Below are 14,629 nucleotides of genomic sequence, written 5' to 3' on the forward strand. Positions count from 1 at the left end.
ATTTACTAATTTGGTCTCAAATTGGAGAGGACCAAATTGGATAATTTTAAAAAATTTGGATACTAAATTGAACAAAAAATTTAAATAGAGGACTAAATTGAAAACAACTATTATCACTATCACGTGTCATTATTGTAAGCTGCCACGTGGCACGATGGTAAACTAACATGTGACAATTTTTTTTAAATTTTTTGAAAAAAAAATTAAATTTAAAAAAAATTATTTTTTTAAAAATTAATTTTTTTTAAACTAAAAATAATTAAAAATTTCACGACTTGACATGTGTCCTGTACGGACACGATATTAACTCCAACTTAACGGAGATTACTAAATTGAATCTTTTTGGATAATTGGGATACTAAATTGAATAAACCAAAAGTATGAAGACCAAATTGAACTTAACTAAAAAGTTGGGTACCAAATCAGTAATAATACCATCAAGAAAAATAAAAGAGAGAAACCATTTGAAAGCCCCAGTTCTAATTGAACTTTCTTTACACATACTGATTTACCGATAAAACAATATCAAAGTATTTCATCATTAAGAAGCATATACCGTGAAAAAAGAATACAAAACAGTCAAAATGACTATTGAAGTTTTTAACATAATCCTAGCAAACAAGAAAGAAACGAGCTCATATGAAGTTTAAATTTTGTAAGTCGTCACTCAAATAAACCCAATTCAATTTGTGAATATGAGATACCAAAGTCAAATCCTTTAAAGTAAGGAGATGGCGACACCTTGTTGAAGAATGGAATTAAGGTACCCATTCAAGCCTCACTCTTTGTAATAATTGCGCAATTATGTTTCACCATAACAATTGAACTTAAATGGAGGCTTCAATTTCATTAGTACCTTTTTTATTATTGTTATTAGGTTTTTCTGGAATGCTCTGAACTATTAAACTTTTATTTCTTATCAATTCTCATAAAAAACACAGTCTTGTTTAATGTGTCCCTCAAATGACCAAAATCACATTTTAAAAAATATTTAAGCAGAAGTCATGTTTAAAAGGATCCATTCTAAGAAAAACATTGTTCGTATCCAACTGATTGAAATAAATTTTGAATTTGTTTCACTGAATATACATTATTATCCATCTATGTTTTTATAAATAAATTTTCTATCATATGCATTAATTTAATAAAGTGATTATAAATAGTTTATTGTGGTATTTGTTGTCATGTTTAAAAATTATAAATGCATTATAAATAGTTAAATGTATAAATTTTATATATACCAATCCATGTTTTAGTTAATAACATTCTCTTATGCGAGAAGGAAGTAGAATTAAAAATATAAATATGCAAATATTTTTTTCCAAATGCGTCCGACACAACACCTACAACACTCAAATAAGAGGGGGAAAAAATCACTATCACTTTATCCTAAAAAATAAAATAAACAATTTATCAAATTATTATCTGCAAAAAAACTCATTGACGAGGCTTTTGGTTTTAAAAAAGGAATAAAATCCACTATGAGAAAATATTAATTAGAGTTATAAGAAAACAGACGTGGATGGAATCAATAGAGTATGACGGAAAAGGAAAAATCTATAACTTCTAGATATAATTCTTACCGATTGTTTGATCATTGCCCAGAGCAAACACACAACTCATTCCCCAAAACGGTTCCTACTCCATTCACACAACTGATTTAACGAGAAAACGAAATCAAAGTATTTGATCATCAAGAAACATATATCGTGCTAAAAGAGTACAAAAGACTCAAAATAATCGCCGAAGTCTGTACCATAATAAAAAAACAAGAAAGAAATGGGCTCATATCAAGTGGAAATGTTGAAAGCTGCTACAAAGGAAATCTCAATTCAATTTATAAAGATAAGACACCAAAGTGGAATCCTTTGAAGAAAGGAGATGACGACACCTTCTCCAAGAATGGAATTAGGATTCCCACTCAGACCCCTCTCTTTGTAAACATTGTCGAATTGTGTTGTACCATAATAGTTGAACTTAAATAGAGGCTTCAATTTCAATATTACCTTTTTTTATTGTTATTAGGTTTGTTTAAAATGCTTTGGACTATTCAAATTTTGTTTCTTATCGATTTTCATCATAGGCACAATCTTTTTTAATGTGTCTTAATGACCAAAATCACAGTTTAAAAAAATATTCAAGGAGAAGTCATGTTTAAAAGGACCCCTTCTAAGAAAAACATGTTTTGTATCCAACTGATTGAAATAAATTTTGAATTTTAGTTTCACTGAATATACTTATTATCCATTTATGTTTTTCCTAAATAATTTTTTTATTTATATGCATTATTTTTATAAAGTTATTATAAAAAGTTTAATGTGGTTATTGTTGTCAAGTTTAATATTTGTAAACACAATACAAAGAGTTAAATGTATAATTTTTATATATAACCATCCATATTTGGGTTAATAATCTTCCATTGCACCACCAGAAAGAGGTAATATTATCCAAATACTTTTACAAATACATCCTATTTAACACCCACAACATTCAAACAAGAGCAAAAAAAAACCACTATTACGTTGTCCTAAAAAACAAAATAAATAATTTATCAAATCATTATATTCAAAAAATAAAAAATCCTCGTATTAACGAGCTTTTTGGTTTTAAAAAAGTAATAAAATCCACGATGAAAAAATATTAATCAGGGTTAAACGAAAACAAATGTGAATGGAATCAATAAAGTATGAGAGAGAAAAGAAATCCATAATCTTTAGATACCATCCTATGGTTGTCTCGTCGTTGTCTAGAGGAAATACATTAACTCATTCCCTAAAACGATTCCTATTGCTATCAACCAAAAAGAGAAATCCTTGGAAAGCCTCGGTTCTAATTGAACTTTCTTACACGCACAGATCAAAGTATTTCATCATCAAGAAACATATACCATGGAAAAGTAGTACAAAAAGTAAAAATAATTATTGAAGTCTATAACATAATCAAAGAAAACAAGAAAGAAACGCGCTCATATGAAGTTTAAATTTTGAAAGCTGTCACTCAGGAACACCCAGTTCAATTTGTAAAGATGAGATACCAAAGCCAAATCCTTTGAAGAAGGGAGATGGGGGACACCTTCTTCAAGAATAGAATTAGAGTTCCAACTCAAGATTGTAATTACTACCCAATTATGTTTCACCGTAACAACTAAACTTAAATAGATGCCTCAATTTCTCATTAGTTCCTTTTATATTATTGTTATTAGGTTTTTCTAAAATGCTTTTAACTATTCAAAGTTTATTTCTTATCAATTCTCATCATTGAAACAATCCTTTTTATTACGTCTCTTAAATGGCCAAAATCACAGTTTAAAAAACATATTCAAGCAAAAGTCATGTTTAAAAGGAGCCTTATAACAAAAACACTTTTTCTAATTGAAATAAATTTTGAATTCTAGTTTCATTGAATATATATTATTTATCCATTTATGTTTTTATAAATAATTTTTTGATTATATGCATTCTTTTTTATAAAGTTCTTATAAATAGTTTAATTGTCAATGATTACTCAGCTAATATTAATAATAATAAAAATATAAAATGATATAATAATAATTATTAGATCAATAATAATATTGAGACAATATATATAAAACAATGAATATTAATTAGATATCAACAAATATAATAACAATAATAAATAAAAAATAGACAAGGAAAGGAATAGAAATATCCTGGGTTGAGACACGCATAGCGCTATCCATAGAGAGAAAACGCCCATACTGCACAGGGCTAAACAAATATGTCAATACACAATCATATGTGTTTCAAATCATTTGCGTTTCTCTCCCAAGATACAACAACCCGTCAGATCAATCGAGTGCAGCGAAGGATCTCCGAACCTTATGAACACCATTGTCTTAAAGATAATATAGAGAATAAAGAGTAACACTTTTAAGAAAAACTCTAGTGTTTGTTGTTTTGTTGTTGTCCCCTTCCCCATGCACCTAGGTGGTATTTATAGGTAACAAAAGAAGACAAAGGAGTCAAGTGTAATAAGAATATAGCCGTTAGTCATTAAAAACCATTAACCCATAAATTAAAGGTCTATAAAAACTTCAGTAACAGTAAAATTTTTATTTTAATTATTTATTTTTTAAATTATAATAAAATATTTCTAACAATCTCCCACATAATTTAAAAAATAAAATAAAATAAAAATATATTATCTTTTTAAACAAAATATTTTAGTTCAGTGTAAGGAACCTTCTGGGTCTGACCTTTACACCTAGTGCTTATAAACTTCCACCTGAGAAAATGCAGAGACTTGATTGTCTTAAACTACATCCCTTGTGGTCGGGTTTTAGTAAATAACACATACAATATCGGTTTCATTATAGGTTTTAATCAGTGGGTGCACGTTACGGCCTTGTGCATGTATCTTGTTTCATGAGTGTCACTTAGAGACTTGCCCATGTCTCACAATGGCGGCCCCACCATCACACTCACTAGGTAAACTCTCAAAGGGTGGTTTGTGACTCACACCCCTACAATAATTGTCATTGAGTTTATTAAGAGGTATTTTATAAAATAACATACCTCAACCATTGAGTTTATTAAGAGGTATTTTATAAAATAAGCATAATAATGCACATACCTCAACCTTATTATTGCCACAATTTATAGTACACCTCGTCATAGGAATGAGACATAAAATTTAATCAAATTATTTGGTGTACTTTAGTCAACAACAACTTCGTTGTTACCCATTGAACTCCATTCCATGGGATCGCCATTCATGTGGAGATGGGTGTCCATTGTTGCAACTAATTTATGGGCTATAGTCTCATTCCCCTCGATGACTTAAATTCTTGTTGTTGATGCATCAACCCTTTGATAAGCAGATCTGCAACATTTCTTTCTAACCTGACAAAGTCAAGAGACATAATATCATGAGTAATTAAGTTTCTAATATATTTATCTCTCATTCTCATATGTCAATTTTCCAATTTCATTGACATTTTTACTAAAAACTTTAAATATAACAATATGATTGTCATGATGCATTGAAAAAAGAAATAATTTATGCTTGCATAATAGATCATGATAGAACAACAACTTTTTAACATATTTTCATTATAGAACACCTTCATCCAATGTTATAACATAACCATAACCAATAGTTGATATTGTGCCACCAAAATTAATATCCAATTTACATTATCCTTTAATCATCTCAAGAAATTGGACATATTGCCATAATATAAGAAACACAAATAATATTACACTAGATGGCAAATCAATGAAGTATATATTCATTCACTTTATAATATATATAACCAAGATTTTTTTTTCTCATTAAAAGGTATATTAACCTTTACAAGACACCCCCACACTTTGAAATATTTTAAATGTGGTTCTCCTTTCTTTCATAACTCATAAAAAGTTTTATCACAATCTTTTGTGTTCAACAAATGGTAAGCAAGATATAAAATTTGACTAATATAATGTTAGGCAAGTTAGAACTTGTAGAATAACATTTACCATATCAAACAAAAACATTTTTTTCTTTCGCTGCACCATTACATTAACACCATATGAAAATGTTGCTTAATGAATTATACCATGAATTTTACATAAAAACACTCATTTGTAAAGACATGTATCATCACTTCTCTATTTAATTAATTTTGAACCTCAAAATTTTATAATTTGAATGGTCTCTAACCAAACTTCTTAACAATTATAATAATAGCATGTGATATATCAATACTTTCAACATATGTGATAACCAAAGAATAACTGCTAAATATTTTATTACAAGATAAATGTACTTAACTCAAACAAATCATCACAAATATATCATTTACCAACCAAATCACATGTCTAGAAATAATAATCTTATTGCACCTGGGAACCACTTCATAACCTTGTTGAGCACAAGAAAGATTCTAAATTCAGAAACATGAAAAACTCTTTAAAGAAATCTAGAAGACAAGTTTAATTTTTACTTGACTATCCCTTCAATTTTTTATATGAAGATTTCTTCTTTTATCAGCATTTACATGATCTTAAACATTATATCAATTAAAATAATTCATTTTAATTTCATGTCATAAACAATAATTTTGAATTCATAAATTTGATAAAGATTATCTTTATTATCAGTCACTTTTTTTTTATATAAATATCAAGCTAATTTTTTTTTCTCTTTGCAAATGCAAAGTTTAGTTCAAGTGTTTTCCATAACACAATAGTAGTTTTAGTAACACAAATTATTTTATAATTATTTTCATACAAACACTTAAAATATATACATGATATAGAACATCTTTATCAATGGTAAGAATAGACAATATTAAAGCATAAATTAATATAACAACATAAGCATGAGCTATAGACATCACAAAAAATTATTCAATGAGTAGGAATATCATTTATCCATAATTTTATTTATTGTTACCAATAGAAATAGAAACAATTATACACATCAATTTTTAGGCTTAGTTGAAACTGATTTAAATATAACCATAAGAAACACATTAGTTCATAAAATGTGTTTTCAGTCTTCAGCTCTATATTATTTTTAATTTTAGAAATGAATACAGATGAGTAATCAAAAATAGAAATAGCAAGATAATAAGTTTTTCTCTCTAAGAATGTTAAAAAATGATTACTCAGATAATATTAATAATAATAAAAATATAAAATGATATAATAATAATTATTAGATCAATAGCGCTATCCATAGAGAGAAAACGCCCCTACTGCACAGGGCTAAACAAATATGTCAATACACAATCATATGTGTTTCAAATCATTTGCGTTTCTCTCCCAAGATACAACAACCCGTCAGATCAATCGAGTGCAGCGAAGGATCTCTCCCAAGATGCAACAACCACTGTCTTAAAGATAATATAGAGGATAAAGAATAACACTTTTAAGAAAAACTCTGTGTTTGTTGTCTCTGTTTGTTCTTTTGTTGTTGTCCCCTTTCCCATGCACCTAGGTGGTATTTATAGGTAACAAAAGATGACAAAGGAGTAAAGTGTAATAAGAATATAGTCGTTAGTCATTAAAAACCATTAACCCATAAATTAAAGGTCTATAAAAACTTCAGTAACAGTAAAATTTTTATTTTAATTATTTATTTTTTAAATTATAATAAAATATTTCTAACATTAATGTGGTTATTGTTGTCAAGTTTAATTTATAAATGCATTATAAACAGTTAAATGTATAAATTTTATATGAAACCATCCATATTTGAGTTAATAATCTTCTCTTATGACGCTAGAAAGAAGTAAAATTAAAAATATAAATATTTAAATATTTTAACAAATGCGTCCCATTCAACACCCACAACACTCAAACAAGAGAAAAAGAAAATCACTACTACTACTTTGTCCTAAAAAACAAAATAATAATTTATAAAATCATTTTCTACATAAAGCCAAAAGTACTTATATTGACGAGCCTTTTGGTTTTAAAAAAGTAATAAAATCCTCAATGAGAAAAATATTAATTAGGGTTAAACGAAAACAAACGTGGTTGAAAACAATATGATATGAGAGAAAAAAGAAAACTCCATAATCTTTAGATACCATTCCTATATTTGTCTTGTCACTGCCCAAAAGAAACACATTGACTCATTCCCTAAAGTGGTTCCTATTACTATCAAACAAAAAGAGAAACCCTTGGAAAGCCTCGATTCTAATTGAACTTTCTTTGCACGCACTGATCTAAGGAGAAAAGAAGATCAAAGCATTTTATCATCAAGAAGCATATACCGTGCAAAAAAAGTACAAAAAATTCAAAATAACTGTTGAAGTTTATAACATAATCAAAGAAAACAAGAAAGAAACATGTTGATATGGAGTTTAAATTTTGAAAGTCGTCACTTAGGAAAACCCAATTCAATTTGTGAAGATGAGATACCAAAGCTGAATCCTTTGAAGCAAGGAGATGGAAACACCTTATTTAAGAATGGAATTAGGGTTCCCATTCAAACGGTGTTAAAACCATGTGTCAATTTCTAGTTTTTTTGAATTTTTTGAATTTTTTTGAATTTTTACACGTGTCACTTCACAGTTGTGCTACATGTTAAAATGATTCAATTTGGTCCCTATATTTGTTTTTAGTTTCAATTTAGTTCAATTTTTGTAAAAATGAAGCAATTTTATCCCTCCTTAAATTGAGACTCAATTTCCTTTTTGTATAAATCTTATGGTCATATTCTTACTAAAATTAACTTTTTTATTAAACATTTCTAGAAATATTTTTAAATTAACTTTAAATTCTATACAAAACTTTAAACTTTGGTTTTGTTTTGAACTTAAAATTTAGTTCCTAAACTTATATGTGTAACAAGTTATTTGATTTTTAATCTTCACTCAGTTTGTATAATATGGTATATTTGATGTCTTTATATATGATGACAAAATGGTTAATTATTGAAATTAGGTTTAGGATTTAACTTTGTTTAATAACAAAACTAAAAACAAAAAGTTTGATTAAAAATATTTCTACAAATATTTAATAAAAATGTCATTTTTGGTAAGAATATCATCATAAGATTTACACAAAATGTAAATTGAGTCTTAATTTAAGGAGGGACAATATTGCTTCCTTTTTACAAAAATTGGGACTAAATTGAAACTAAAATCAAATATAGAGACCAAATTGAATCATTTTGACTATGACACAACTATGAAGTGATAATTTAAAAAAATAAAAAAATTAAAAAAATTAAAAAATTAAAAAAATTAAAAAAATTAAAAAAGATTAGAAATTTACACGTAGTGTTGACTTTAACACTGTTTGGTCAAAATTTACGACAATAACCAAATTGAATCATTTTTAAAAAATTGACCAAATTGAGACAATGAAAAACTAAAGCACCAATTTAACACTACTTGACAAATACAATGATCAAAAGAGTAATTTAACCAACATTATTATATCATAAATAATAAATCATAAATATATAAATTTTATTAACCTTTATTTTTAAACAAAAATTAAACAGATAAATATTTTCAATATTTTAATATTTTAATTTACTTCTAATTATATATACTTTTATTTTTAGTTTTAAGTGATTACTAAAAATAGGTTGATAAAATTTACTTGTGGCGGTGTTATAATTTGAAGTGCCTCCCACATACATTTTTAAAGTGCTTCTCACTATTTTCACGTGACCATCCTCATTATTTGTTCCATCCCTAAATTTCACTTTCACATATATGTGAGGAGCGAGTTTCTTCTACAACTATGACAATGGACATGGAGCAAAGTGAAAACTACACGAAAATACTTTGAAAGTTCAATACCATCTACATATGTTCGCAGGTATGTTTAGCATTCGTCAATTGGATTGTGAACATAAGGTTGTTGTATGTGTATTGTGCTGTCAAAGAATTTTATTTCAGTTGGGTGGTAGTGTTAATAGTGTTTGTTTATACTATATCATGTTCTAGACGGAAAAGAAAAGTTGTATATCAAATTAAGTCTTATTTCACAAAGATATTTATGAATGTAAAATAACCAAAACACATGATAAAAGTCGTTCCTCTGCACTTTTTTTCATTTTCATAAATACAATGCCTAATTTTTTTAGTATATTAAGATTAACAAAAGTTGTGTTTCATGACAAAAATGAACTTTTGAGGTCTTATTTCACAGAGATGTTTATGAATGAAAAATAACCAGAACACATGATAGAAGTCGCTCCTATGCACTTTTCTTCATTTTCATAAATACACTGCATATTGTTTTGCGGTATTCCAAATATCTGCACATTAAGATTAACAAAAATCGTGTTTCATGACAAAAATGAACTTCTGAGTGGATGGATAAATTATAGTCAAGTGCTCATACAAAATAGAATTATCTTCATGCTATGAGTTTCATCATCTTCTTTATAATTTTGATTAAGACCACAGAGAATAAATATATAAAATTTGGGAACACATTTGTCAACAATAATTTGGGGGCATTTCTATACAATATTCCCTTTTCTTTTCAAACCATAAATTTCATAAGTAAAACCTAAACTTAGGGAAGCAAATAAGCATTAACTAAGTCAGAAACGAAGTGGGTACCTCCAAAATAGGCAGTGTGAAATCGACAAGCAAGAGGGTGATTGAAAGAATGGTCGAATTGGGTTTTACAATTATGAGGTTGTTGCTGCTTTTTTAGTTCAAACTTGAGTAACACCGAATAGAAGGGTACATGAATATGTTTGTGTTGTTGGGGTTTGATGAAGTGATGCATTGAAATTATAGAGTAAAAGGTGTTTATATTTTATTTATTGTTGGAAAATAATTTAGTGTGTTCATTAATTTGTAGCCATTTGGATTTGTCGATCGACATTTTGTTGTTGGTTGTGGACACGAATTAGGTCTACAGTGGGACTTGGTAGACGTAAATGGTAAGAGCACGAAATTTACCTATAACATGGATTCAGGTAACCCAATAATCATTGAAGGTTGAAGTAATATGAAAAATTTGTATGACATCCAAAGTGACTCTCACATCCAGCACTACAAGAAAATGCTTCATTAGTAACCAATTTTAGTAACCAAAAATTGTTAGTTACTATAATTACTAATTTAGATACAAGTTTACAAAGTAAAAAAATTATTGGTTACTAAAATAGTTACTATTATGAATAAAAAATTATAATTGGTCACTAAATTAGTTTTTAAAATTAGCTACCATAGTTTTGGCTACCAAAGAAAACTGGTCACTAAAAATTAGCCACCTAAGGTTTGGCTACCAAAATAACTTAGTTACTAAATTGCTCTCTAATTAATTAGTGACAAATTTAGTGACCAATTATAATTTTTTATTTATATTAGTGACTATTTTAGTAACCAATAAATTTTAATTTTGTAAATTAGTATTTAAATTGGTCACTATAGTGACTAACAACTTTTAGTCACTAAAATTGGTTACTAATAAGACCTTTTCTTGTAGTGCAGTTTCAGTATTTAGGAAATTCTTTATTTCAGCTAACAATGTTTAAAGGTGGTTATACACCAAGAAGTTTGACAACATTTATTTACCGTATCAGTTATCAAAATACAAGATCTATATTTTCAGTAAAATTGACAAAGTATCAAAGCAAAGGACACTACCAAAAAAACAGGAATTACAGATGGCAAAAATCCGTGGGTAATGACAAAAGTCCGTGGGTAATCAAAAATTATCCACGGATTACCGACGACTCTAAATCCGTATGTAATAGTGGCATAGGTAAATTTTGATGGATTTTTGGTCCGTGGGAAATGTCAGTCCGTGGGTAATACATACAGAGCACAGTCCATGGGTAATTACCCACCACCCAAATTCTGTGGGTAATACATACGACCACCTTCCGTGGGTAATTTCCCACAGCTTAGCTTTTGTAGGTAATGCTCACAGATCATTATCCATGGGTAATTTCCCATTGTAGATAGTTCGTGGGTAATCTCCCACTACTAAATTTTATTAGGTAAAATTATTGACCATTTTACACCTGTGGATGATTAATATGGATATATTCAAAAACCTAAATAATGCATTAACAATTGCAATCATTTTAATATTGAAATATCATTGAACACAATATTGTTCAATCATTTGACAATTAAAAATTAATTTCAAACACTATCCAAATCAAACATAATAAAAAATAAAGTGAAAGATAGCATGTCAAAATGCAATTAATCTAAAACATCATCCAAATTGCAAATGAAATTGAAACACAATCTAAGATTCAAAAGTTAACATAAAATATCCATCCAAATATATTGTAAACAAAGTTTAAACATAATCAAAATGAAGTCAAATATCCATCCTAATAATTGGCATAATCATGATCTTCATCTCCATGTTGTGCATGCTCATTGTGTTCTTGGTTGGGTGGTGGTTGTTGCTCTTGGCTTTGTCTAGGATGTTGTTCTAGTTGTTTTTCAAATGCACTTCGAGCATCAATGGGAAGCATAGGGAGGACAACACTAAGCAATGATTGCATTGTCTGTTTAAGTTTCTCATTGTCTTCCCTATAATTTTGGACTTGTTCTTTAAGTTGTTGGTTGCCTTCCCTGTAATTTTTGACTTCTTCTTTAAGCTGGTCAATTTGTTGTGAATCAAGAGAGGAAGTTGAACCTACATTATATATGAGGTTATCACCTAATTTAAAGTTATGGGCAAGCTCTCCAATCCCATAGATTCGACCTTTCTTCTTGCCTCCTGTAGCAACAAGCCAACTTTCAGTTCTTATTCTCTCTTCCTCTGTAGGATCAACGGGAGATGATTCTGATTGTCCATTAGAGGTATCCTGTGATCGAGCTTCAGAAAATCTAATCTCAAATTGTTCCTGTTATTCATAAATAAATGTAATTTCATATACATAGTTTATATCATTAAAATAAACAAAACATAAAAGAAAATTAAACTCACATATGTTATTCTCGATCTTTCATCAACAAATTCGCCAGTAGTCTTTCGTACATGGGTTTTCTTAAATACCTCATCAATGTGTGCAGGACGACCTAACTCCTTTTCCTAAAAAGTAAACATGGTTAACCAAATACAATGCAATATTTCCAACTACTTAATACTTCATTGAAGCATCTAATACAATATTATCCAATAACTTAAATATCTCATTAAAGCATCATCCAATGATATATAATCCAAATTAATTTCAATTATAATCCAAAATCAAATTCAAATATAATCCAAAATCAGTTTCAAACATAATAAAAAACAACATTTAAGTTTTATGTCCTTACCATGCGAATAGCATGCTCATGAGTACTTATGGAGCCACCTGTGTGTAAACAACCACCCATATCTGAACTTCGGTTTTTTTTGGCTCGTATAGACTTGTCACAAAACTCAGGTAAATTCCATTGGGACAATAAAGAGTTCCACACATCATCAAATATCCAATAGGGCTTCTTTCCTTTTTTGCGTGCTTCCATGAACATCTCTGATAGCCTATGTGAGGCTTTTGAGTGAAAGTTCTTTTTTATCCTCTCCTCATGTTCAGGTCTCCAACTGACTTTCCTCTACACAAAAGCAAACTTGTACTTTATCGAAATAGGACATTAAAGAAACAATAACTTTACATTTCATATAACAATCACACTTATACCAAAAGAGATGTTGCATATTCCAATACAATGTGTTTTTCCTAATCAAAGAATGCAAGAAGTAGTGGTGAAGCTAAATAAGGCCAATTACTTTAAAACGTTTAAAGAAAACGTCCCTTTCTTCATCCTTCATTGAACCCCATGTTAGCCATGGCTTACAATATTGTTGCTTAATAGTCATTGTGATTGCCTGTGATGCAACCCTACACGGATGAAAACTATTAGACAATAAATGCATACAATGAACAATGTAAATGATTTTATTTATATATAATTCTTACCTAATACCATAAGGTGAAATCATAGGAAGATCATCACCAAGTGGGGCATCCTCCTCAATATTTGATTGTGCATCACCTTCCGGAAGTCACTTGGTATATGCCTTCTCATTTCTTTTATCCTTACAAGTATAATTTAATATCATTTTACATAACATTAAATGAAAAAACTGAATGTACTAACAATCACCTTATGAATCATGTAGGACTTGCCATCAAAGTTTGCCAACTTCATTCGGGAGGAGAATGTACAAGATGTGTTTCTTCTAAGGCCTAAAACTATAATGAATTACAAAATCCTAATATCAAAGAAACCTAGAAGTTCAACAAAGATAGGTCAAGGTTGGAGACTATTTTGTTTTGAAAATGCCTTAAAGGAAGGAAATATTATTGTCTTTCAAGTAGACAATAGTTTCATCGAACCAAATATTGAAGTGTTTATTAATGGTTGTTGTTGTGATTAGATTAAGCTAAATTTTGTAATGTTATTGTTGAACATGGTGTACTTGAACAATCATATATGGTTATTGAAGCTTGATGTTTGATGGCATATTTTCTTTGATGCTTGATGAATATGGTTTCAAATGTGGAAAATGTTTTTATGTGTTTTTGAGAAAAAAATATATTGATGAAATAAAATATTTAATTTAAAAGAATAAATGATTTTATTGGACGAAGTATTAAATGTTAGTTGCAACTTTTTAAACTTTTAAAATAGTAATTGCTATTACTCATTATTATTTACGAAAGAGTTATCTACTATTTTTTCCCAAACTTCTAAATTTTTATTAGAACAAAATAGTTATCTATTATTAGTTACATAATTTATTAGTCTATTTTAATTTATACATATTATTAATACTCCCCTTTAAATTTAATATTATACAAATTAATGTAGAAAACTTTTAATGTATATATTTAAAAATATTTAATATAATATTGTTAATTTTCAATAACTAAGTTACGCGAGAACACCACTACATTGATCTATAACATCATGACTCACACATTTAGTTTATCTATTCAGTTAATTATTTTTTTATGATAACGGTCTTTATTATTTACATAATGTCTTCTTTTGAAAAAATATAGGTTCTTGAAAATGTGAAAATGGTAAAGAGGTAATTTATCATGTTGATCTCTCGTGATAAAGTACATTAACTTCTAAACAGTATGATTTTTGCATTATGTTGTAGATAAAAACTTCTACTAATAACTTTAGGAAAAAATGTTATGTTCCATGGGATCATTTAGATAGCATTCTCATTCT

At 28.3% G+C, this 14,629-nt stretch overlaps 1 protein-coding gene across 1 annotated transcript; it reads right to left on the minus strand.

Moving 5' to 3' along the window:
- Nucleotides 1-11,778: 11,778 nt before the first annotated feature.
- Nucleotides 11,779-13,594, minus strand: LOC114189685 (uncharacterized). The gene is made up of 7 exons (XM_085666392.1): nt 13,540-13,594; nt 13,363-13,438; nt 13,173-13,299; nt 12,719-12,997; nt 12,384-12,488; nt 12,021-12,300; nt 11,779-11,978 (listed from the first exon to the last, which is right to left on the minus strand). The coding sequence occupies exons 1-7, from the start codon at nt 13,592-13,594 to the stop codon at nt 11,779-11,781; spliced, it is 1,122 nt and encodes a 373-aa protein (XP_085522518.1).
- Nucleotides 13,595-14,629: the final 1,035 nt, after the last annotated feature.

The sequence above is a fragment of the Vigna unguiculata genome, chromosome 1, assembly GCF_037176805.1.
Source record: "Vigna unguiculata cultivar grain cowpea cultivar isolate G323 ecotype 2 chromosome 1, ASM3717680v1, whole genome shotgun sequence".
NCBI classification, from domain to species: Eukaryota; Viridiplantae; Streptophyta; class Magnoliopsida; order Fabales; family Fabaceae; genus Vigna; species Vigna unguiculata.

Bases quoted from the DNA above. Each gene is read 5' to 3' on its own strand.
- LOC114189685 (XM_085666392.1), bottom strand. From the start codon at position 13,594: ATGAAGTTGGCAAACTTTGATGGCAAGTCCTACATGATTCATAAGGTG. The intron at 13,300-13,362 runs GTAAGAATTATA...ATTGTCTAATAG, and splicing joins ATTTCACCTTATGGTATTAG to TTTTCATCCGTGTAGGGTTG. The intron at 12,301-12,383 runs GTGAGTTTAATT...TATGAATAACAG, and splicing joins AAAGATCGAGAATAACATAT to GAACAATTTGAGATTAGATT.